Source organism: Numenius arquata, chromosome 9, assembly GCF_964106895.1.
Source record: "Numenius arquata chromosome 9, bNumArq3.hap1.1, whole genome shotgun sequence".
Lineage (NCBI taxonomy): Eukaryota > Metazoa > Chordata > Aves > Charadriiformes > Scolopacidae > Numenius > Numenius arquata.
Window position 1 is genome coordinate 30,508,610 of NC_133584.1, and position 26,029 is coordinate 30,534,638.

General features: G+C 39.1%; 1 protein-coding gene across 1 annotated transcript in view; it reads left to right on the top strand.

Annotated features, from left to right (window-relative positions):
• The first annotated feature begins 12,618 nt into the window (after window positions 1-12,618).
• COL9A1 (collagen type IX alpha 1 chain) overlaps window positions 12,619-26,029 on the top strand; it is a 67,244-nt gene continuing 53,833 nt past the window's right edge. The window contains exons 1-5 of the mRNA XM_074153017.1: window positions 12,619-12,632; window positions 12,958-13,031; window positions 14,383-14,460; window positions 14,602-14,734; window positions 22,978-23,374. Coding sequence (XP_074009118.1) covers window positions 12,619-12,632; window positions 12,958-13,031; window positions 14,383-14,460; window positions 14,602-14,734; window positions 22,978-23,374 — 696 coding nt within the window. The remainder of the gene's footprint in view (window positions 12,633-12,957; window positions 13,032-14,382; window positions 14,461-14,601; window positions 14,735-22,977; window positions 23,375-26,029) is intronic.

Sequence of the window (26,029 nt, forward strand, 5' to 3'; positions counted from 1 at the left end):
CTAAACAGTGTCAAGTGGCTGTCCTCTCCAAATCAGGTCTCTTAAGTTGCAACCCATTAAACACTCAGCACCATCAATCTATTTCTTCTTTTTTCATCTTAGCCTTTGGGAAAAGAAATTGTGTTTTATGTGGTTTCTACAGAGCACTGAGCTTAAATGATAAGTGTAAAATTTGTTCTGGCCCTGAGTGTTTAAAGAATAAGAGATGATATGACTTTCCTCATGCTTGCTGGTATAGAGATGGACAGATTCCCTAAAGGAATGGCATTGCTCCCTCTGGAGACCACAGTCCTCCTGTCTGCATCTGGCACTCAGTGCGCTGGGCTCAGCACTGCAGCCCAAGGTCACAGTCCGACATTTAATACATATCAGTTTCACTTCACTTTCAGAAGTACGTAACTCTAGCTCCTTTTTACTACTTGTAACCGCATGCTGGATTATAGCATTTTAATCTGCATACAGCATGGTATGTACTTAATAATTTTCTTGCCTGCAGCATTTACAGTATTTTCTGGGCCTCTTTGCTATGAGATGCAATTTTGTAGCCAAGTAATATTTTCTTCTTCCGAATGTAAGAGAGACTCCTAAATTATTCCTGTTCTGGAATGTGATAATTTACAGACATTTCTACCTTTGGCTTCTATCCAGTTCAATATACCTGCTTTAAAAGAACACCCACAGAGGAAAAAACTTACTAAAGCTGCAATTCCTCAATCTTGGTTGCAAAAAGGAAAAACATGATCAGTAATGGATGATGCCATTCTTTTGCTTCTTTTCTTTTCTTTAGATTTTTACCACTTTGTAATAGGTGATTGAATGAATATTTAGGATTAATTCAACAGACAGCATCAGGAAACTCTAGAGGTTCTGTCATCTGACTGATATGTTCCATCAAGCCCATCTCACTGTGCCTTTTTTTTTTCCACCCCAGTATTTGTACAAAATGTAACAGAACATAACTTTCCCAGGCAATTCCCAGGGTAAATGCCAAGATTATATAATGACTGAAATGCCCAGCAAGCTTTTTAAAAAGAAGTATAGACTAGACTAAACAAGAGATTTAAATGCATGCATACAAAATATTTTAATTTTAGGGCTCTCCTCCTTGAACAGAATCCAGGCCATAGAATTATTCACCTACACTTCCTACACAGAGTATGGGAGATGCAGGCATACCTTAAGGCTTACTCCCCCAAAATGGGGAACCAACAGGAAACAGTAGGTACAGGGACGTGCTTCAATTCCTCACCTAGAGCTCAGGTACCTGACTCAAGGCTTCAGAAAGTTTCCTCCCTGCCCCTGGGGTCCAGAACATGGATTCTACCCTGGAGATCAGGTCTTTATACCTCATTTTTGAAAGAAAAATCAGGGCAGAACCTTTTCAAATCAAAAATAATCAGGATGCTTACAGATAATGGTACTGCCACACCTATTTTGTATGTAATAACAAACCAGGTTGCACACACATCCAGCATATCCGAGATCAAGCTTCACTTTCTTCTTCCATCTGTTAGGACTGACTGAAGCCCTGCCATTCCAGGGGCACTTCTGCCTACACCATGTGCAGAGAGTGATGCAAGATTTATCAGGTCAGAAGGACAGCATACAATAAAGGAGCATCACTTAAACATGAGAATTTTGAACTAAACCCCAAAGGAATGGATCTAGTTTCTGATAAGGCTGGGGAGCAGCTGTCAGTCCACAGCTCTTCATCCATCCATCTCAGCTCGGTCCATGATCACCCTCCTGGCTGTTGCGGTTGCATTTGTTTTTAAGAGTTTTTACAGTTGCAGTAAGAGGATTATTGTGTTGCAAAGTGAATGAAAATCACAGAATGCAGAGTGTTAAGCAAATATACAAATAAGAATTCAGCTTAACCAAAATATGGGATCACAGTGGGGAAGTTATCAAATGTCTTTATGTAATTAAAATGTGGACAATCGTTAATGTGTGTATTACTAATTCTACCAAAGATGCAGAGAATGCAGAAAGACTGAAAGGTCATTTACATCAGAGAAATAACTGGCAACATATTACAAGAATGAAAAAAGCTTACAAATGTTTGAGAGAACAATGTGTTCTGACATTTTTTGCAGAAAGTTCTTGTTAAACAAGGTGTATATCTTGTAGGTAATGTTGGAGGGCTTGAAAACAAAAATTGAAAGATCCCATTTCTTGAATAGCTCAACAATATAACTAAAGATAGAATCAGCACTGCTGACTTTGGATGTCTTAACAACCTGCATACTACATAAAGAAGAAACGGGCCAATAATTCACTCCTCTATGCATATATTCATCTGTCATTATCAATATTAAACAGCACTAATATGTGGTTAGGAGTAATTTAACTTATGATGAATGAAAAGGATAGTGTAAGAATCTGAACATCTGTGATTGTAAAACTCCACCTGTCGGATGGAAAAGTCAGTTCACTAATTGCATTGCCACAGACAGTTTATTTGTGCCCTCAATTTAAATAATTTCCTTCAAATGAATCTCTGTTTTTCCTGGAATGGCTTATGCCAGTTCAGCAAGTGAAATACACTATGCTGATGAAAGTCCTTTTATCTGGTTTAACTCTATATATTTGCTAGGACTTTTCCATTATAAAAATGTCACAAGAAATCCCATACTCTGTCATTATTATGCCAGAAAAGGCTTCTCCAATTTAGACCCGAACTCAGACAAAAAAAAAAAGTTTCCCATAGTAGTCATTAAACAGGATTATAGAGGAGGCCTAAAGACACAGATAGCTTAAAAATAGTAAAGTTCCTGAAAAAAAGTATTGAAATTTCACAGAACTGGTGAACATTGTGTATCAAATTTGAGCTGCATTACCTTAAAATTTGTATTCATTGCCCTAGAGTATTCTTCCCAAATATATCAAAGCATCTGCAATACTCTGAGAAATGTCCTAGAGGAACAGGAGACAGCCTGAGTGACAGCACATGTAGGAAAAATTCTCACTTGTATTTTTATGCTGATTGTGGCAAGAAATTTTGCTGGCAATTATTTACTCCAGAACTGCTAATTAGTTCAGCTTGAATGCTCTAAATAAGCATATTTAAAAATTATCCGTGTGAGACAGTAATTGAATGCTGGAACAAGTTGTCCAGAGAGGCTGAGAGATCTCCATCCTTGCAGATAACCAAAACTTACAGGTCTTCAGCAACCTGAGGATAGCCCTGCTCTGGGCATGGGTTTGGACTGCAGGACCTCCAGAAAACCCTGTAAAGCTAAATTAGTACATGAACCTCTGATATACTTTCAATAAATTCAGTATGCCCCAACACAAGCAGTCCAGTACCTTATTTTTTTGAAGATTTGGCTCAAGGGAACTCACACCTAAAATGGTATTTCAAATTCTTACAAAAAATCTAAATATTCTTAAGAATTCAGCCCTACCTATCTGTCTCAAATACTGTTCAGAATATAGTACCAAACAAATGGCTGTTCATATTTACCTATGTTTTTCAGATGGGTTTGCAAGGGCTGGAAAGATACCATTTTAAAGTCTGTAAAGCCTGAAAGATATAGTTTTAAAGACTGTAAAGTCCTCTGGTTATCCTCAAAATTGCTAGTGCCAGGGAAGCAGCTGCTTACCCTTCACCACCACCTGGTTTCATCTTTAACCTGGAAAGACCTTGGATAGGGGAGACAAGGTAGTTCATTTTCCATGCCCAATTAGTCCTTGGTTTTCTTACAAGGCTTTCAGAAGAGAGAGTGATTTTGCGGTGGGATTGGCCTGTGATCGTTAACTCATTTCACACGGACTAGCAGACACGAGATAATAACAGCTTTTGCTTGGCTCCGAGCAAGGCTGGACTCAGAGCACTGACCTAGAAGTGGCAGAAGTCCTCTCCTACTGTTAATCCTCCGTGCCGCTGCCTCCCCCTTGAACATGTGTCTTTCCCTCTCAACTATTTAAAGTATGCTGTAAATCTTTGCAGTAATTGGCTGCTTTCCAGAGTGACTGCAGCATGCAACAGTCTGCATAACCGAGGCAAGATCAAAAATTTTGGGAAGAAATGTGTTTGATATTCCAAAGCACTGTAGTTAGGTTATTTTTATTCCCATTTTTTGTGCCCAGCTCCCATGGATGGACATGAGAATCCCATACACAGGAGACATTCCTATTTGGATTTCATGGTGAGTCACTTGACTCTTGGTGTGTCAGCCACAATATCAGCCAAATTTCCACTATCCCTTTCCTAATATTTTTGCCGGAGATTTTTTTTTAATTGATATTGGCTTTAAGAAAAAGATCTTCCCTCAAGAAAATGATAGTTGGCTGCATGTTATAAGTGTTACAGATTTCTCAGTCCATAATTGATAAAGACATAAGTTCTGGAAATTGACAGTAAAGTACCAAGTTTTAGGAAAGCATATGAACACAGGTACCATCTTAGCTGTAAGCAAAGGTGAGAAATCTTGAGGAATATTACAATAAGTTTTATTGTTAAAAGTACATCCTTCAATGCTATGTACAAAAATTTAACCAGAAGAGATCCAGAAAGTATAGCTTCTTTGGATAATAAGACTTTTCAGGTTTGTTGTACAAGAAGCCCACTGATGCCAAAAAAATCCCCAAGGAATAAAAAAAATGGTAGTCACAATGAGTGTCATAAGCAATCCAACTATAGGACATACAAGAATGAAAGAGAACGTAGCAAAACAAGTTCTGTGACTTTTGCAGGAGTGACTAATTTACACATGACAACAGGGAATATCTAATCATATCTGATGAGATACACTTCAAAGCGTTGTATCAGTAACATGGGAGACAGAGAAGCTTATGCCACTAGATAATCAACATGGATTTATTTACAGGCACGTTGCATTCCTTCTTAAGTGAGCTGCAGTAAAATATTTACCAATCCTTTACAAAGCCAACCATTAAAAAACAAATCAAGATGATAAACACTTCCCTCCTCAGACTCTTTTTTTTTATGGTTTTGTTTCTTAAGAAAAGTTCTTCATGTAGTTTTCCAGAAGAAATATAGCCCAGGTATCACTGAATTCATGCAGTTGCTCTTAAAGTATCTGAACATTTGATTCTTCAAATTCTTCCAGCATAAATAGCTACTTATAGCTATACAACTAGATAGAAAGTAACTGTCAAATCACTTGTTCCTGGTAGTGAAAGTCTTTCTCACACTCATTCTGAAGGGCAGGACATGAAGCCCCGAAATGAGGCCCAGAAGCTCTGAGTGTTAACAAACACAGGTACCGAGGTGTTCATAAGCTGCAGCAATGGAAATTCTGCTTGAACAAACAGTAGTTTTGTTTCTGCTTGCCACCGCAGTAGTGGCCCTGAGCGGTTCTGGAGTCTCTGTCCTCGGAGATACCCAGGTCCCAGCCTGGCAAGGGCCGAAGCAACCTGCTCAGACTCTGAAATACAAGTCTGCCTTGTGAGAAGTTTGGACCAGGTGAGCTCCACAGGTCCTCCCTGGTATAAATTCTTTTGTATTTCTATGCTTTTTGGATTCTTCTCTAACGTTCCATTTGTGGGTGAATGCTAAAAGTGACGGAAAAGTTTCCCACTGCTGTCCTGCATGTTGTATGGGGAAGTGCCATCCATTGCTTGTTTTGAATCTTCTGGCTTCCAGCTTCGGTTGATAACCTCGGTCCTTGTTCTGCAAGAGAGCAACAGTTGTTCTTTATTCACCTTTTCCATGCTGCTTAGACTTCATTAGATCTCTTTTTTTTCAGGGTTGAAGAATCCTCATCTAGTTGTTTTTCATACTGAAACCAGTCCAAACCTTTGATCATCCCTGCTGAACATGGTTTATACAGCAGCAGTTTGATGGTTTCTGCTTTGTTCACTATTGTTATCCTAATTGTTCCTAACAAGCAGTTAGCTTTTTGCCCGCTATTGAGCACTGAGGTATGTTTTCATAGCTCTTCCTATTGCAGCTGACAGACGCCTTTCTAGAATGGTAGAAGCTACCATGAATTTAGAACTGCTTTTTCATTGTCAATTATTTCCTCTTTATTTATGCGGAATTTCATGGGCTGCTTTATCAAAAGCTTACTATGTATTCTGAGACATTCCCACAATTTACATCCTCAGCTTTCATTTTTATTGCTCAGGTACCTTCCTTGTCTCTGCAGGTGTTACCTCCCCATTATTCACACTCCTTCCAAATCACATTTATTAATATTTTGAATGGTGCAGGCCTTTGTACAAATCTCTGTGGGACTTTGCTAATAAGTCGCCTTCTGTTTTGAAAATGTTCATTAAATCTACCCTTTGTTTTCTCCTCCATAGTGATTTTGGTGGAGCATTGCTCAGAAGCATGGTGCCAATTGTGGTGTAACAGTGAATTCACTGAAAGAAAATAGAAGGAATCACGTTAACACATTTTTGTTGTCTTAGTTTTCTCTGAATGAGCTTCTCACCAGAATTTTTTTTGCAACCAGGTAAACTCTTTGTAGGTCAATAAACAGCTGTACTTGGAAGTGCAAAATCAGTGCAATGGAAACGTCAGCCTTGTTATAAATAATTAAATACTAACAAACTCTTATAATTATACTTCACGTTACTTTATTATCATGTTATTCTCATGTGTTTATGTCCTTTATGTTTCTCAGAAGAGACAAAAATAACAAGTTCTAAATTTTGGCACAGTTCTTTTGATACAGAGCATATCTTGCAGATTAAAATATGTATTCTAAATATCATTATTTCTGTATAGAGGCCTGTATGTGCCAGCTTGCTGTGGTCCTAGAATCTGCCCTAATACCATAGTTCATTGAAACTTAGGTTCCATTACAAAACAAGAAGTCCATCTAACTCTTCTCGTCCCAGAGCTGTTCAGACAAGCATTAACCTTGATGCCCTAAGTCTTCCAAAAGCCTGAAATGACTTTGGGAATTGCTGAGGACATTGGAGATTACAATTTTAGGACAAAAGTTGCTACAGGAACCTCATGGTCTTCAACAGGGTGAAATCTGACTTTTTTTCCAGCTGGCACTGAAATCAGAATTTGTGCCATAGAATTTGCTCTTTTGTGGAAAAGAGTAGATGGAAATGAGTATTTCTTTCCTTCCCTGCCCTGTCAGGACCTCTCAGCATCTGCCATGTCCCATTGAACTTTTTCTCACAAGGGGCACCAAGCTGGGCTGAGGGAAATCTGTGCCATTCTTGGGGTCAGGCAGCTGGGTCCTGGCTGGGCTGAGGACGGGAAGTGCTGAGCCCAGGAGGACAGGGTGCTGAGCCCAGCCAGGGGAGGCAGGGAGCGCTGGAGAAACCATGCCCTTTAAAGCTGACACTGTCCAAAATAACCATGCACTAATTTAATTTTCATGAGTATTTTTACCTATGAAGCAGTTTTGTAGTACATATACACTTGTGTAAGAGAGGGAAATCCTGATCCAATTTAAATTGACAGACATTTTGTTACTGTTATTAGCAAGGACATGATTTCTCTCAAAGGATATTTCATAACAATAAAAAAAATTATGCTTGCTGCAGCATTTAGAGACAAATATCAATGGAACTAAGTTCCATCAGGTTAACAATTACAAAAAATACTAGTTTTAAGAACTGAAACTTGTGTTTAGGTAATGTAATTTTTGACTAAAAAGAATGTGACTGCATTTAGAAGTCCATAATATTTTCCCAGTTTGGTTGAAACATGAAAGAACATGTTTTTCATCATCTAAATGGTGTGTTTGTGAGCTGGGATTAAAATTTAGGCAAGGTACAGTGATAGAAAGAGAGAACAATATAAAATAATATTGTTAAGACTTAATACACTGTGACTGAAAATACTTCCAAATTTGGAGTATTTTTGTCTTTAGCTAGATGCAATTGTGAATTTTGGATCCAGCTCTTACTAATTGTTAGTATAAATGTGAAATTCTTCACTACATTTTATGCTCACCAAATAGCTAACACCAGGGGGCAAAGTCTGTTTCTGATCTTATTTCAGTTGTTGAGAATCAGTAAAATCAGTGTGATCAGTAGGTGGACACAGATGTAAGTTAAATGAAATCAGAATCCTAGTTTCTGCCAAAACACAACTGTGTTCATTGCAATATTAGCATAGTTCTGCTTAGAGTCTACTTAACTTTTTGTTTGATTTTCTCTGCCTTTCCAGTAGAAAATAAATTCTCCTGTATTTAAGGTAATTGGAATCACTGACTGTAACATTCAGGGATAATCGCTGTCTGGCACCCCTGGAGATAAAGTACAAATCTTCTGACCTAGAAAGAAATGAAAATAGGAAAGATACCACAATCTAGACTCTCATCCAAAGGTAATGGGAACTGCAAACCTCATCCACAGAAAGAATCATTATGGCAAGGACATGGAGCTATGGTGGAAGTTTGTCTGGGCCCATGTATAGACCATCTCTGTTTGTGCTTCAAGAACACTCCAGAAGGATTTTTTGAATTTTGGAGACTACATTGGGATAGCTTGTGTGTTCACAAACTGGCTGCAATGCCATTGCAGTGAGGTTCACTTGGAAAAGTCATTGTGCTGAGGAGATGAGAATTTGATGCCACATTTTCAAAGGTATCTTTGAGTGACCTCTGCTAGAAAGAAGCTGTTTGGTCTTTACAAAAAATGGCATCTGACAGCTTGGAAAGAAAAGCTGGTTTCCTTCCCACGCCAAAATTCATAAAATTTTGGACAGAAAAGTACGTTTTTATGATGAAGGTAAGAATTTATTGGATAGTAAACTATTTGTTAAATTCCAATGGTGTGTTGGGGCCTGACAAGGATTATAGTTTTGCTGTCAATTCAATTACCCTACACTTGTGGATGTTGGTTTAATTATTTGTTGCTGGTTTAATTAAAAGGTGCTTAAGTCAGTACAAGTTTTACCCCTGATGTCAATGAGATCAGTCACAGGTCCAAGTTGTCTTAACTTTTAAAGTCATTAATAAAGAGAAGATCTTTAAGAAAGGTCATCATTCACAGCCACACAAGGTTCATCTTGAGCCATCAGAGCCAAACACAACAACAAACTCTCACAAGCTAAGTGAGTGGTATGAGCTTATCCTAGAGTTTACTAAACTAAGAAGAGAGCAGTGACCCTTGTGCTATAGGTAAGGATAAAGAAGGTTGAAATGTATAAAGTAGATTTTTGTTATTGTAAACTGAATGGAGAATGTGGCCTTAAGCTGAAGTTGCATGAAAAAACTGAAGGCACAATTTAGAGAAGACCACCTGAGACAGAGGTAACTTTCCAGAAGATATGAGATAAATAAGAACTGACCTTCCTTCTGTCTTCCCTGCTGCTCCTCTCCCCTCCAGACGTGTGTGGAAGAGCAGGACAGAGCTGGGAACACCAACCATTGCTCCTTTGTGAGACCACTCATGTGGGCAGGGGCCCCACTTCAAGAAAGGGAATTAGACGTTGGTTCCTCCGGTCTCCAAGCCTGATGTTGAGTCCTCGGTACCTGCGTATATGCCACAAATAGTTTTCAGAGGAACAACAAACTTGCCTAGTGCCACCTAAAAGTCCTGCTCAAAAGTACAAGCCAGTGACATTAAGCTCCTTTAAGCTCAGTCAAACAATAAACATCAGGAGATGGCTTAATGTAGCCATCCTAAATTGCTGTCCGCCCAAGCCTGAACTGAGGAACCTTCTTCTCTGCCACAGTTAACAGCTGCTACTGAGCCAAATGTTGGTTTCTGTGGTTTCTGTTGGATTGAGCCTTCTGAAAGTCTAACTACAACCATCTCACTGCAACCTTTTTCATCACAGAGAGCAAGCTTTATATCCACAGGAGAAGCTGGGTCCACCTGATTTATTTGCTTTTTCCCCCAAGTCCAGCTGCAGTCTCATCAGACAGCTATACGAATACATGTTCTCCAACACAAGCTACACAGAAGAACAGGAATATGGAATCAGATATTTGAGGAGAGGAATGTGAAGTCATATGAGTAAGCGCACTTTAAAATGCTGGTGCGGTGATGACATTCCTACATAGCTTGTTTTCAGGACATAGTATTTGAACAAAGTTGCCATACCTTAGCTGAAGAACAGAGATCTTTTGGATAATTGTGTTCTATCTTGTTTAATCAATCTACTTACACCAGTCCATCAATTAGTGCTTAGATGATGGATGCCCGAGCAACTGGTTAAACAGCAATCACTGTGCATTGGGATTTTCTGAAAAAAATCTGTGTTAGCCCAGTTCATAAAAAAGTAAAAATATGAAATCACCCAGAGGCACATCAAAATAGTCAGATTGTCTAGACGTGAGCACTAGTCGGATGGGGACTGTCTCTGTGACCCGTAGTAAGTTATGTAAGATACTTACTCCATCTATCTCGATTTACATTTGCATGAAACAGAACGAGTACTGATGAGATCATGGGGCTAATAAATCAACTACTACTAGTTTGTCTGCTAATACTTTTCTGTCTCTTTGAAGATAATGTGATAATTACTAGATCATCTAATCAGGAATTTCATCATAGATTGTGAATTTTGTTTCAAGACGAAGACATCAAAATGCACACAGGACAACCAGAGCTTATTAGCATCTTCTAAAGAGTTTTCCCTTTGCCCACAAATAGAATACTAAATGGGTTTTTCAAGCCTTAGTAACATAGTGTCTCCCATGTTTTATTTCAGTAAGTGTGTCTTCTGAAGATCCTGGATTGGGAAAATACTCCAGGCATAAAAGAAGTTCCACCCATGAGAATTGCTGCAATGAAATGCAAATGCAAATTGGTTACAGATTGTTCAGAAATAGAGTTTGTATTCTCCAAATTTCTCTGAACAAGGCCCCCCTCTTTGGAGAGGATTATGTGTGTGTCAATAACCCCATACACAATCAATGGCAGACGTCTGCACGTCATGTGCCAAAAAATATTTGCTAATTTACTCAAAGATGTACACTTAGCTCCATATGTAACTACAGGGATAGCTTTTCTTCCTTAATGCTGCTACAAAGAAACTGGCAATACTAAGCAGTGTCACAGGCAAATTTAATTCCACAATTTGCATACGACAAAAGAGATGGTTTGGCACCTGGATCTTTTCCATTCTTTCACAAACGTTCTGGTACTCCTTCTAAGCTCTGGGTGCTCTCACTTGTTCCTTGCCATGTCACATCATCCCTTCCCCTTCCTTATAGCTTCAGGTGACTTCCACACATCTCTCTCCCTCCTGCTCCTTACAGACTCATCTTGTGCCCTACAGGTATCACTGCATGACAGAATGGTAATATTTGCATGGTGGATAAGTGACTTAGGTGTATGGTCACTTGGGCAAACTTATTGTGAAATCAAGCTAATATTTCTCCAATTTTTAATTTTCTTTATTGACAGTGGCTTAATGTGCCAGTTTTGGTACAGATATCATATGTTCATCATTGCGATGTTGAACTGAAAGGCTCCCTGAGCATACATTTATCTTGAAGGGAGAAAAAGTGGTATTACCCAAGATCTGCTTGCTTAGGCATGAAAATGAGACATTATTAATGGCAAACTGTTCATGTCCATGATACAGCTTCTCCCTTTCTGACAATAGACATAAAGGTGTGAACAACATTGACACTGGAATTACAAATACTGGGAATGTGAGTTACAGCAAATTGGCATAGATGGGGTAGTTCATCACTCAGTTATTGCTTCAGACTCACAGCAGATAGCAGGGATCATTGCATTTGCTACATCTCACACTTAAAACAAAAAATCTGGAAATTTAGACTACCTTAGAATATTAAGAATCTAGAGAAGATGAAACCTTACAAATGTGATACTTAGCACAAACTAGCATACTTTTCCATATATACATGAATTTTGACTATGGTAACTATCGGGACCTTCTGGCTGTTCGCCTCTTTTTCATGGTCTTTTCATGCATACAGATTTTAGTGTCTGTCTCTCTCTTTACATCCACGTGAACAAATATGAATAAATTCTTTTGTGTGTCCAAATGTGTACTAGCCTGTGGAAAGTGAGTGCTTTACCAATGGCAGCTGAAGAACAGGAGTCTGCTTAGTAACGCCTATGTGTATTCCTTGAAAAGGTTCAAGTTTAAGAAATTAAAATCCTTTTAAATAATTAGTTTTATTCAGAAGAACCAACTGGGACATCACCAGCCAGGCTTTTCCTGAGGTCATCCAATAAGTAAAATAGCAAGAAATGGAGGGGACTTCTTTATAGGACTGGGGTTCTCTTGTTTTCAAAGCTTTAAGTCTTAACACCACATCAGGGCCACCAGCTCTCTTAATGCCCCCTGGTATGTGTTACTCTTTCATCTGCCTGGTTGAACAGCAGACCCAACCAGTCAATGACTGGCATCACTAAACTCACATTTTCTTAATCTCCCTGCTCTGATGCTGGTGCAAGCAGCAGGCTTTTCTTTGCTCTCTTGGCTTTTTTATATTCCAGTGGCTCCAGAGGTCCGCCCTCAGAGCCCACCAGGACAGACATATCTCTCCAGCCTCCACCTCCTTCCCTTCTCAAGGTTAACACAGAGCCAGCAGCCCACACCTCCCTCCCTGCTGGGTCCTGCGTGGGGCAGGAGGAGCTGTCTGCACCCACTGCCGCTCTCTTCTACAGGGCTAATGACAGGGAAGCAGCAAGTGTGACTATATACACCCCGGATTCACATGAGAAAAGTGAAGAAAGCCAGCAGTGAAGATGAAAAGCAACTGGTAAGAGAACAAATGGGATTTAGAGAAATCTGTAAATAAGAGATTAGAACAGTTAAAGCTGTCCTTGTCAGCAGCTGCCTTTGTTGTTTGCTTTTATGACAGCATTATATGAAGGAAATGGTAACAGAGCGAGCTTCATTGACATGTTTTATTATAAGGCGAAGATAAAAAGTTTTCATGTAAAGAAATTGTCTTGTCAAATCTGTTAGTAAATTCTTAACTCATGTTTTTATACATTTAATATGCATGGCTCTTGAGAAGAAAGTCAAAAACCGAATCTGTCAGAAACTATAGATTCATACTGGAGTTTTCTTTCTGTCCACAGGAAAATTACAGCCTTCTGTTATGTGTGTAGTTTTCTGTGGTCTTTCATCTCAGCCACCATCCAGCAACAATCAAGTAAGGAGACAGACTTTATCTGCATTTCATCTTTCTGTAATTTTCACTGTCAAAAGAACTATTCTGAGCTTATTCAAAATTAAAATCCTGTCTAGCTAGCCATCACAGAAAGGGAGAACTGTCTGTGTGTGCATATGTATGTAGTTGGGGATGGATGAATAAGGCAAAGAGGGGAAAAACCAAGAGCTGTGTGTGTTATTTTAAACTCGCTATTAGATAAAATTTTAAGGTAAGGATTAAAATCTGTGTATAGCTGGTAGATGCAGGACACAAACCTCTCCCAGTCTTTCAGTGCTTTTAGTTAGATATTCTTGTGCTACGTGTGGCAACAAACTGGTTCCACTTTATTTGCTGGGCATAAAGTGTAAATGACTGGATGTCAGCCATATGTCTCATCAAATAATATAGAATGAGGCTGTTTCTAAGGTGTAACTTGTCAACCTGAATGTTCCCTTTAAGCCTATGTTGTCAGAAGGAAACCCACATTAAGGTTGAGCCTTTGCAGCACACAAGAGGCTCTCTGTAAGTCAGATCCAACTCGCAAGCTTCATTCTTCCCTGTCCAGACTCCACTAACATTTTCCAGGTTGACCTGATACTGGACTTGTACAGGACTCTTAAAGTCTTCTAAAAAATGTTTATTTTTCTTTCCTCCTTCCCTTTATTAAGGGAATCTACCAGGTTTTCATGCTCACTACAGGGCTTTTTGATAGATAAGATTCTAAAAAATTAAATTTTAAAATTTTATTTCCTTAAACAAATTTCTTCTACATTCTTGTTTGACTCAACAAAAAAGGTCTGTAAGTTCTTCTTTCCCCCACCCTATATTTCATGAATGAACATTCTCTGATTAAATGTGGCACAGAGGAAGCTGGGAATACCTGGAATACCAGAGAGGATGGAAAAGATACCAACAGTTTCTCAACAGCCTCTTTAGTTGGCATGAGGTTTGTTTAAGTTTCTTTGGGGCTAGGGAGACTGTTGATTTAGGTAACTGTCTTTTTTTTTTCAAAGTTTGCTTAAACCACTAAAAGTTCCAAACCAAAACCTCCTTACACAGCAGAACTTCTTATGCTACAACTATTTCTCCCTAACAATCTCATTTAAAGGTTTAAAAAAATAATCAAAATATAATTTTAAATTTAGAGCTTTCTAGAAACAGATGCTTATTTTTTTAGACTTCTGACATCACTGAATAATTTAAAAGGATTGTTATACACCTCTGCTTTTTTATTATTATTTATAGTTCTATATAATTCATAATATTCTTACAGTTGCTTCACTTAATTTTCTTAAGGTGATCTGAGGCAATGTTCAGGCACACAGTCAATAAATTCACCCTTTTTTTGCAGGACTACCAGTCATTCTTGGTGCCAGTCAGAGAACTGATCTCTGCCCAACAATAAGGATTGGCCAAGATGACTTACCAGGCAAGTAGCATCCCAACTTTTTCAGGAAAAAGCTACTGTTCAGAAACTTTGTTGGGTTATACTCAGCTCTGCGACTGCACAACTCTCTAACTGAATTAAAATGAAAGTTACATTCTGGATATGTATATTTTTTTCTTGTAGGCTTTGACCTGATTTCTCAGTTCCAAATAGAAAAAGCTGCATCCCAAGGAATTATCCAGAGAGTAGTGGGCTCCACTTCTCTACAAGTGGCTTATAAATTGGGACCCAATGTAGACTTCAGGATCCCAACCAGGTAATGCCTTTTTTTTTTTTTTTTGACTTTTAAAATATAAATATTTTGCAGTATTATTGTTTAAGGGGTAGATTCTCTCACTGGCTAGATCACCTCATTTGAAAAGCTTTTGGAAGGGGAAAGAGGAGTTCAACTTTATTTTCACTGCTACCACCAGACCAGACTGATTCTGTAACAGCAACTTCAGGGACTTCCACTTTCTTCTACCAATGATATTGCTCAGAGTGCATCAAGATTTGCTGATAGAATGGGATTTACCTCTAGGAAGTGAAGCCAAAAGTTATTGATGACTTGAGAAGACATAGGGAGACAATGAGAAGATAACAGGAGGAGAGTGAGGAAAGTTTTCTCAACATAGTGACACAAAGAGATCTTTCTAATCGTGTAAGGACTGCAGAGACAAGGTAGGATAAAAGCTGATAGGTTGTATGGTAAGGGTTCTTTTTTTTTTTTAACTGACACATTTGTGTTCCTCGCTGATTTGTGGTCACTTAATCTATAAACTATTACATAGCATGTCACAGGCAAGTTGCAATAGGAGCCAGAATTTAGGAACCTAATTGTGTCTGTGCTTTACAGGCCAGACTTGCTGCCAGTGAAGGAATAGAGACAGTACAGCAGGGTCTTTGCCAAACTTAGGCAAGTCTGGATTCTGGTCCAGCACCTTATGCAATTAAGAACGCTTTTACTTAGCAATTAGCTGGCAAGACTTTTCAACTACAATTTCAGCTAGGAATATTTGGAGTGCAAAGTGTTTCTCTCATACTCTAGCTATCACAAATTTTGCTTGCTGCAGTCATCCCTGGCTTCTACCTTCATAGCCATTAGGTTAAGCTAGTTTACAGCTTACCTGGCTGGCTACATTGGACTCATGACTACTTTCCATCCCAGTGGTAAATTAAAGCCGCTAGTGCATACATGTGAATCCAACCGCAGACAGCAAACGGGAACTTTATTTCACTAGAAGTCGGAGATTCTCAACTCATGCTTCTTAGCTTGGAAACAGGCAAAACTGTAATACTGTCATTTTTAAGAAACCTTAGAGTTATTGCTATAGATGTTTCTAGTGAGATATATGCTTAAAATACATAAACATATCAAGCCTATACTAGCTGCATGAATACTCCATGGCATCTGAGCTGACTGCCACCACTGGGCTTGTTGGCTGGGTATGATGCTGCAGTATCAAGAATTTACAACATTCAAGACACAGACTGGCACTTCCAGTCCACATGGTGCTGTTAGTCTGCAATGCCAGCTCATGTTAGATCTGAAATTTGGCCCTGGGTCAAGTCACCCGCACTTGAGCTGAGTGTCTTGTCCAAAGGAATGGGTTAAGGCTTGACTCCTGACAGTGCTCTGGTGCATCACTGTGCAGCTCCTCTGTCACTGAGCTTGATCTTGCTGCTCTGCTCCAGAGTTATTTTAGAGTGTGCCCCTCTCAGCAAGCTGACTCAGAAGGAGTGATGTTGGCAGTAACTAGCTGAGGCTAACAGTGCAGGAGAGGCACACCTTAGGCCATTTGCAATAATTTTTTTAAAATAAAATTCTTCACATAATCTTTATAATGTGGCATGGTAGCTGGGTTTTATTGGTATGAATTTGCGATGATGAAATGCCTGAGATGCATTACAAGAGTTAGCAAGTCATGCAGAGCACCTCAAGTGAGGCTGAGCATCATTGACGACAGAGGCATAGCTCTGGCTTTCTCAGACCCCGGTATTGCAGCAACCCTGAACCCCTGCTGCATTTCCCTCCAACCACTCCCTCACTCACACCTGGATAATGTAAACCTTCCCCGCGGCACCCGCAGGTGCGGCAGGGGGAGGGCAGGGGAAGGGCAGGGGAAGGGAAGGGGAAGGGCAGGGGAAGGGAAGGGGGAGGGCAGGGGGAGGGCAGGGGAAGGGAAGGAGAAGGGCAGGGGGAGGGAAGGGGAAGGGCAGGGGGAGGGAAGGGGAAGGGCAGGGGGAGGGCAGGGGGAGGAAGGGGCTGGGCCGCCCGAGCCAGCGCTGCGCGGCGGAGCTGTCCGCCCCTGCGGTGCTGCAACAGCCGCCCTGCCCCTGCCCCGGCTACGGGGGAGCGCGGGAGCGTGGCCGTCGCCGGGCAGGCACAGAGAGGGTGTGAACCCCTGGTTCGTGCCTCCATGGCTATGAGCTCCTGTTTCGCCAGGAGATGGGTAAGGCAAAACTTAAATGAGCTTGGAAAAAACACACAGCAGTGTTTTCCTCAGCTGGGCGGCTGACATAGGCATGCGGGCACAAGTGCTATAGGAGCACTGGGTAGGAACCCTCAACAAACACGTCAGACAACAGCAGCCCCCACGCCTGCTCTGCTGCAGAGATGTCCTCTCACACCTTCATTAGTGGGCAGCAGTATTAATACCAGGTAACCTGGTGGCCACAGACAGTGTTTTCTCTTGCCCTATGAAGTAGGGATGGGTCACCCTAATTAAGCCCATTCACTGGCGTAAGGCATTCAAGGCTTTCGAGGAAGGGATGGGGAGCTGGGTGCAAGCACAGAAATGGCAAGGAAGCCAATTCCAGTATCAGCACAGAGCGTTTGCCTGACTGTCACTGTTCAGTCAGTATTTATCAGGAATAGTAAAATAATTTTTTAGACTAGAATATGATCATTATACTAATACAGACAAACCCATGTTGCAGTGGCTATGGCATGGGAATGAGAGTTCAGTTAGATGGGCATGGCTACAGTTTTTGCTGTAGCAATAGCTTATGCCTTGAAAAGCTTATATAGCTTCCTTAAAGCACTATGAAACTGTAGCTTGGTCTTTTTGCTACTTAGCATACTGGCCAAGATCCAGAAGTATATCCCAGAATGAACAGAAATGATTGCACACAAATCTTGACTTAGGCTTCTCCCATCATCCACATAAATTCCCATTGGCTATTGCTTCTTCTAGCATAAAATCTGCTGAAAAATCAAAATAACATTCTTTGTGTAATAAGAATTTGTGAAACTGCCATGACCCATATCCATTGTCTCTGACACAGTGACCCTGCCATTTTTCAATTTAATCTATGTACCTGTTGTGTCCACCCATTAGTAAATACAAAATTAATACTCGTAATTTTGATACTAATAGTGTTGATTTTTAATTACAAGATTAAAAAAAATAGCACAAAGGAATATGTTCATGATATTTTTTTATGTGGGGGAAAAGGGCTAGCTATCTTTATGCACTAGACGGAATCTTAATCCTTTGACTTCACAAATGCAGCTGTCACATCACAAGGCCCCTGTGTCCACGTGGATAAATTAATGCCAGGGAACATTCCAAGGCATTCACAATTGATCATCTCTACTGTTAAAATATTATACAGGACCTTGGCATGGTTTGGGTCTGGACTAATTAGCATTCTTCAAACAATTCCTGGGCACAGCTTGGCAGCTAGCATAGGCCATGGATCACTGCTTCCCAATGAGCAGCTTGCCTATAGTCATCATATTTTGGAAGTAAGCAGGTTTAAACCTTTTCATGCCAGCTGAACTTAGCATCAGAGAACAGTCTTGGACATATTGAATTTAGTAGCCTTCTAGAAATGTTACCTCTTTGCTTGCATCCTCATCTCAGTAGAAAGCAGAGCAATTGTAAAAATGTAAGCTGCTTTTTGAACAGTGTTTGTATTTGAGGAAGTGGTGTACTGCGGACCACTTTAGCAGATGACATGAAAAACACAGTATAATAAGAAATTATAATCACAAAATCTTCGTGGTTGGAAAGGACCTCTGAGATCACCGAGTCCATCCATACACACACAGAAGACCCCCACAATCTCGGGCACTAGGGCATGCCCTGAAGGGCTACATCTACATGTTTCTTAAATACCTCCAGGGATGGTGACTCCACCACCTCCCTGGGCAGGCTGTTCCAGTGCCTGACTTTCATAAAATGAAAGCTGGAAGTTTATGAAGCTTTATAAGTAAGCCTGGAAAAACCAGAGAATTTCATAGGCTGATTTCCTGGTTTTTCCTTTGGGAATAATGCTTCTCCGTGAAGTAATGCTCCTCAAATGCTTATTCCTGAAGGTCTGGCATTTTGCATCCAGCCACCAAAGTTTTTCAGGTACTTTTCCTTTTGCATTACAAGTAAGATATCTTACATAGTACTGATCCATCGATATTGATGATGACACTGTAATGGAAAGGAGAACATGCAGCTATGAAGTTAATTAGCTCATAAAAGAAATAATTAGCTCAGAATTGGATGTTTCTGAAGAATAGGGACCAACTGACAGTAATGAGTCCTAGCAAATGACTTCTGCATAATGACTTAGGACAGTTGCTTTTAAAAATGCTTAGCTAGATTTTGTTGTTATTGCTTATTTGATTGCTGCGAAATAGTGCCTGCCAGGTCAGCTGTGATTCCAGGAAGCTTCAGGAGGTGCAGACACAAGTGTCTCCAGCTTGAGCAAAGGAACCCCCACCCCCGGGCACATGATGCTGCATTATCATGAGGTTGGCCAGAGGAGCCATCTCTAGTGGATTGTACTAACATTTCTAAAATCTTCATTAAACAATGAGTAACTTAGTGGGCAATGGAGCTCACCTAAGAAATTAACTCTTAAAGAAACATTTAAGAAAATAAGCAGTTATTTTGTAATATTCAAATCAATACATAATTAACCTTTTAAAATACTTGCTGCTTTCGGTGAATCCTGAAGTCATTGGGACTATTCAGGGTTTCCACTGCTCACTTAGATGATTTATCTTGGCTATATTGATGTCTTGGTAGGACTAAGCCTTGAAATCTTAAAGAAGTCTTCCTGGCAAGCTCAAGCTATGGGATAAATAAAACTTTTAGGTATTTGTGAAAAGGATTAAAAGAAAACAGTAGTGTTTCAGAAGTTCCCTTAGATGAATTACAAATGTTTTACACCTCACCTCCCAACCGTATTTAAAAAACTTAAGCAAGGACTCAAACATCTGATAAAATACCTAATCTTGCACTCATTTCACACATAAAGCAGTTATAATAGTCTGAGTACACAAGGAAGAGGAACTAGACTGCTATATTACAAACTTAAGATACAAAAATGAATTAAAAAAAAATCTGATGGTTTATATCCCTGGCAATTTTAAGTGGGTAGAAAATGGATCAGGACTGAATTTGGCCTGTGTTCTTGAAATAATTTTGCATGGTAATTCTTCCTTTGCTCATCTGCCTGATTCTAAATTTAAAATTGCTGGATTTCCTTCCATAAATAAGTGCAATTGGAAACATGTATGTTAAAAATAATTTATGTAAATAGTTTAAGTGCTTATATAGTACCAGCTGTTCAAGAAGGTTACAGAATCCAGCACTCTTCACTTTGCAGTAACATGAAGGAATAACTTCTCTGTAATTGTTTATTTGAGCATCATGCTAAATTTGCCCTAGTTTATAATTAGCATTTTAAGCTGCTGACTTCAGTAGAGTTTTTGCCTATGTAAAGATCACAGACTTTGGGAAAAGTTGTGTACTGAAATACACATTGTCTGTGTAATACATACATATCTGTGAAATACACAGACAATGTGTATTTCAGTATACAGTGAAAAATTGCTTTTCATTACTGTTCGAGTGACTGAGATGAGAATCTCTCTCTGCTTTACTTGTAGAATTATAGGTATAAATCTTGCACAGTAACAGTCCCCTGCAGAGTGCCTTTCTGGCAATGGGTCGTGCCGTGCTTCATTATGTTAAGTTACCTTGCTGATACTCAGTCTTTAGTCTAAAGGCAGAAGTACTTCTGATTGGCTATTAAAAGTTTTTAATAATTTAAATATTTGTCCATATTTGTGCAGACTTCTTTACTGTCTGTATGTGTTTAATTTATTTTTCTCTTAATAACATCAGAAGCTCTTACACAATTTCTCTTCTTTGTATGTCACTTGAAAAAGTTAACGTATTTCTTTTCCATTTAAATTTCTGAAAAAAAAGGAGGACCCATATGATGGCTTGTAAAGGACTAATGCTATAGCTTAATATGGTGCAAAGAATCCTGTTGCCAATCTGATATAGAAAATTTTCTAATTGAAAAGTGTAACTATGTTTACTTACTAGTATTTTTGTTTGTTTGTTTGGGTTTTTTTCCCAGTATAGTTATGTCAGATGAGGTGGGGTGAGAATGTGTGTGACATTTTAACCAGTATTGCCATGACAGTGAAATTTATCAGTGCAGAGAAAGAACAAAAACCTCTTCTCTGAGGATCTGGGATTAGCAATGCCTTCTTTAGCTGCAGAGCTCCGCATATCAGATTCCGTGGAGTTACTGAACTTGATAAAGTGGGATGTCACATGGAGGCTAGTTAAGAGATTAACAGTGCCTCCTTCAATAGGGTTGTAGTAAAACCAGCTGTTGTGCAGTGGGATTCAGCAAATGAAGAGATAAATGAGTCAGAGGAGCTAAGGTTTTAGCAGCAGAGGACATAGAAATACTTGTTTAAGAGATATTATGGAGGAAGAGGAACACAGAGGGCCATAAAAGATCCTGAATTGGATCAGGAGCTTACCAAGTGTCTAATGTGTCTGGATAGGGAGAGGGAGTATGCTCCTGGAGCAGGAAATAATATATAAATATATTGTGTAAGCTCGAAGCCTACGAAAAAGGTCAGGGGACAGTAGCATAGAGTGGACTCAGAACAGGAGGAAAGGTACAGTGTCCATGCATTGACATTTGCATTTAAGATGACAAGATACAAACTGAAACAAAACAATAAAATAACACGAGTTAGATATAAGTCCTATCAGCTAAAGCCAGCTGGGACAGACTACTGCATCTGCAGTCAACAGAGACACAAGTCATAGCAAATTGCATTTTAAAGATAATGGAAAGGAACATCCTCTCCCACCTTTGTGTCTCCACACCTCGTGTAATGAAACACTCTTCCAGCCAAACATTTCTCTTCCTCATACACCAGCTTTCAGGTGTATGTAAAGGCTCATGGGGAAAAATGAGAAAGAGCAGCAGTTTGGGTAGTTTATTAGTAAGACAAAGCTGCCGCTGCTGCTGCCAGCCTTTCCCTGGTCCTTACTGGAATCTTGCTGAGGCTGTGCCGTCGCCTGCTGGAATATGATTGCACTACAGCTTTGGGCACTTAAACATCAAACTACAAATTGTGGAGGCTTTATCTAGAAGTACTGTTTTCCTCAATTAGTAGTTATAAAGCATACAGAATAAGAACTAATTTATTCCAATCCCCCCCCCCCCCCTTTTTTTTTTCTCCTTAGCCTAAGGCCTTAAATTCACTAATGATGGCTAAATTCGTGCTGAGATAGGATTGATCTGCCACTCATAAACAATCTTTGTTCAAAATGCATACTTGTCTGAGAAGTTATTCTAATGAAAGCTAGTGAAAAAGTAGCCCTGCATGTCTCCATACTTAATAAATTTATTCAAATACAACTTATTCTTAAACGTGGATAGATGGCAAATAATGTGTTGGTGTCAACTGGACCATGACACTACAATTTTACAATTCATAGAATATGAAAAGGCATATTTTTAAAATATGACATACTTGATATAAAAAATGTTTTGCACAGCAACACAGCCAGTAGTAATTGTTTGGGTTTCCAAATCTCACGTTATAGGAATTACAAAAGAATGAAACATTTTATATATGGCAAATATGTTCCCTGCTACTTATAGTCTTGTGGTTGAATGTTGCAGGACATAATAAATTTGTAGTGTGGATTCTTACTATGCATATATTTGTCTACGAATGATTTCTGCTGAAGTAATAGCTAATACATTAACAAACTGGCTATTGTCAGGCTGAACAAGAAACTGCATTTGCAAAAGACATTATTACATTTTCAAAACCAAGTAAGATCTGCACTGACTATCTACCTGGTCAATTATAAAGTCACACTATGTTGACCATTTTTACAAAACCATTTGTAAGTCTAAGAGTGGGAAACAGCATAACTGTAGGTTATACTTTCTAAATGTGAAGTAGGAGTCTGTTGTTGCTCCATTCATTACACTGAGAAAGGGTTCTCATAAATGTTGTACAATGTTGGAAAAAACCACATTTCTGAAGCAGTTCCTTTTGCCATTAGCAACAGCAATGACTCAAAAGGACATCCCATTTTGGGACTCTGCATGCAGAAGTGCACTGATAAAAGCATGGTTGAGATATGTTTCCACTGAGTAACTGTTTCTTTTTACTCTGTGGTGATATGTAGAGCTTTTCAGAACAAATATACAACAAATGTACTGTATTCTGATCCTACACAGTGCCATATATTCCAACGGATTGCCCGATGAATATTCCTTTCTAACTACTTTTCGGATGACTGGGGCCACACTTCAGAAATACTGGACTATTTGGCAGATTCAGGATTCTTCAGGAAAAGAACAAGTTGGAGTGAATCTTAATGGTCAAATGAAAACTGTGGAGTTTTCTTATAAAGGAGTGGATGGAAGTCTCCAAACTGCATCATTTTTGCATTTGCCTTTCTTGTTTGACTCCCAATGGCACAAGCTTATGATAAGCGTGGAAGCAAACAGCGTCACACTTTTTATTGACTGTATTAAAATAGAGTCCTTAAACATAAAACCAAAAGGGAAAATCAGCGTTGATGGGTTTGCTGTGCTCGGAAAACTTAAAAATAATCCTGACATTTCAGTTCCGGTAAGTTCCAAAATATTTATTACTGCAAAAAGTGTTTTACAGGATCTTTACACTTAGAATTTTTTTTGTGGAATGCATCTTCAAATGTTTTCTGGAAGCAGAAATGGCAGAAAATACCAAATCCTTGGCAGGTAAGTACTAGCTTTGCTTTTTAATTTTTGCACATATATATACTGTGTAAGGTAAGAGATGACCCAGATTATGTCTGATTGAAATTTCTCAGACATCCACACTTCTGTTACTGGATTCTGCTCTGTCTGGATGTATCAGTTGGGTGTTCCTCTGCTTATCTCATATGGGAGCTTGATCTAAAAGGAAGTCTCAGGACATGGATTTGTGGGCTGCACCTGCCACCAAAGAGAGCAAAACATTCATTGAGCAAGAGCTGGGACCCCTCTCTCACATGCGTGCACTGACCATCAGCTAGAGATATTTTAAATTATTAATACAAAGGAAGTATCTCTTGTAAGGGAGATTGATGGAGGTCCTTTTTGATCTACTCTGATGTTCGCAAGGAAAAAAGAGGCCCATGTTTAAATCCCAGCACTAAATCAGAGTATCTAATCTCATTGTGCTACCTGATATGATCACGTTAACAGTCACTTTTCCTCTTTCATTAGCTTGAGTTCTTTGAAAAAGACTGATCTGGAGTAGACAATGAACTCTTAAAGCAGATTTTTGTTTATGAATCCTAGCAGGGACAAGTGTAGCAGCAGAGCTGAGACATAAAGCCCACTCATTTCCACAATACCTTCTCCTGGCTAGCTTAGGACATCCCACCCCCAGATTGTGGCTGCTGTGAATCCCTTTGATAGATACTTAACTTCCCCTGTGTATTGCGGTAGGCACCTAAACTCACTGTGGAATGTTACTTCTGTGTAGCCAGAGTAGTCAGTGAAATGCTTATTCTATATCCTGTTAGGGGATTTAATGCTGAAAGTATCCTCTTCATACTACTGCACTGCTAGAAGAGTTGTTTTGATGGAGAAAATAACATTGGGGGTGACATATGGTAAATACTGAATACTTTTGTGCCCCTTCAACAAAGAAAACTGAACATGAAAAACCTCAGGGATTTTATTATTTGGTTATCTGGTTTAGTTTCTGAGATGAGTAATTAATATAAAATACATAAAAAGCGACTTACCTGTAATTTCTGACAGAAAAAAAATTGTAGCTGTCACATCCACATTTTGCCTGTCAGACATCCATGAAACTGTTTTCCCAGCTAATGTGTTTTCAACTAAGGAGTTATACTGCACTTTATGCTGAATAATGTAACAATTTTGTCTCACGGTGGCACTAAGTGACATTTAAGACCTTGGGAAGGCTATATCTGAATTCACTTTATAGATTAAAAGGAAATAGTTTGAAAACACAATTGAAAAAATTGCAGAAAACATTGCAAATTTCCTTATATTATCCTGTTCCTTTTCCAAGCATTCTCTTTACAAGCGTTAGGAACATATAACTGGTAAGATACACACCCACACATATATATATAGGGTACTCATTTCAAAATGAGTTGAATGGCAAAAGATAATTGGACACTTAATATATTGCAACCATTTTTCACATCCCAACATTGAAGTTTTGCATCAATTTTGAAACAAAAACAGTGAAGTGAGATATAATCTTTTCACTGTATTTCATGGCAAAAAGTGTGGCCACAGGATAACGAGCATAGTGTAAACTTGTAAGGGGAAACATTGCAACAAAAAAAACCACCTCATGCTTCATTAATTCTGTACGTATAGGTTACCATATTGCACTGGACAGAAATCAGTTTTACCTGAAAAATGACGACAGAAAGCTGCCCCGGTGCCTGAAAGTGGCTGTCTAGTATCTTGCTACAGATATGGATTAGGAAATAGCGATAGTTGAAAAGTTATATTAATTCTGTTGAAAAAAAAAGTTAGTCTTTGAAAATGTCATTCAGAAGTAAACAGCTGGTGCTGATAACATAGCAATTAGCTGCATATGTATCTTAGCTTTGCTAATTAGTCTGAGGGATTCTGGTCAATGAATGGATGGATGGGACAATGAAAACATTACATATTCTTTGGATGTCACTAGGATGAAAAAATTTCTGCCTCAATATTGTATTCCTCTTTGGAAAGATAGATTAAATACACAGAGAGCTACAGGTGGTAATGTAATAGTATTACAACACCTAGTGTACAGTGCTACAGTAAACCATGCCCTCAACTTAGACACAGAGTCATTCCTTTAAAAAAGGGGAGGTTCCTGTTGCCTCTTGAAGTAATGATTAGAAATGGCAACCTATAAACTAGGCACCTTGTCACCTTGGCAAGAACTCAGACTTCTCCCCCTTCTCTGTTCATGCTCTGGCTGACCTTTGGCTAGAATTAAAGAAGTCAATAGTAGTGGTCCAACCTGATACTATAAAAATGTAGATTTAGGAAGACCATGTTCACTGAAATTATGATAAAGAAATTACACAATCTGACGAACTAGCAATTTTAAAATGTCTGTTTATGTTGCATAAGTTTCTGTTTTAGCCTGTGCATTTAGTTTCTCTTAATCAAGTTTCTCTTAATCAAGTAAATAAATCTGTGTTCAGGGATAACTTGCTTGAACATAGTTTAAACTTCTCAACAGTCTTGGTTATTTAACATGTCCAAGGCACAATTT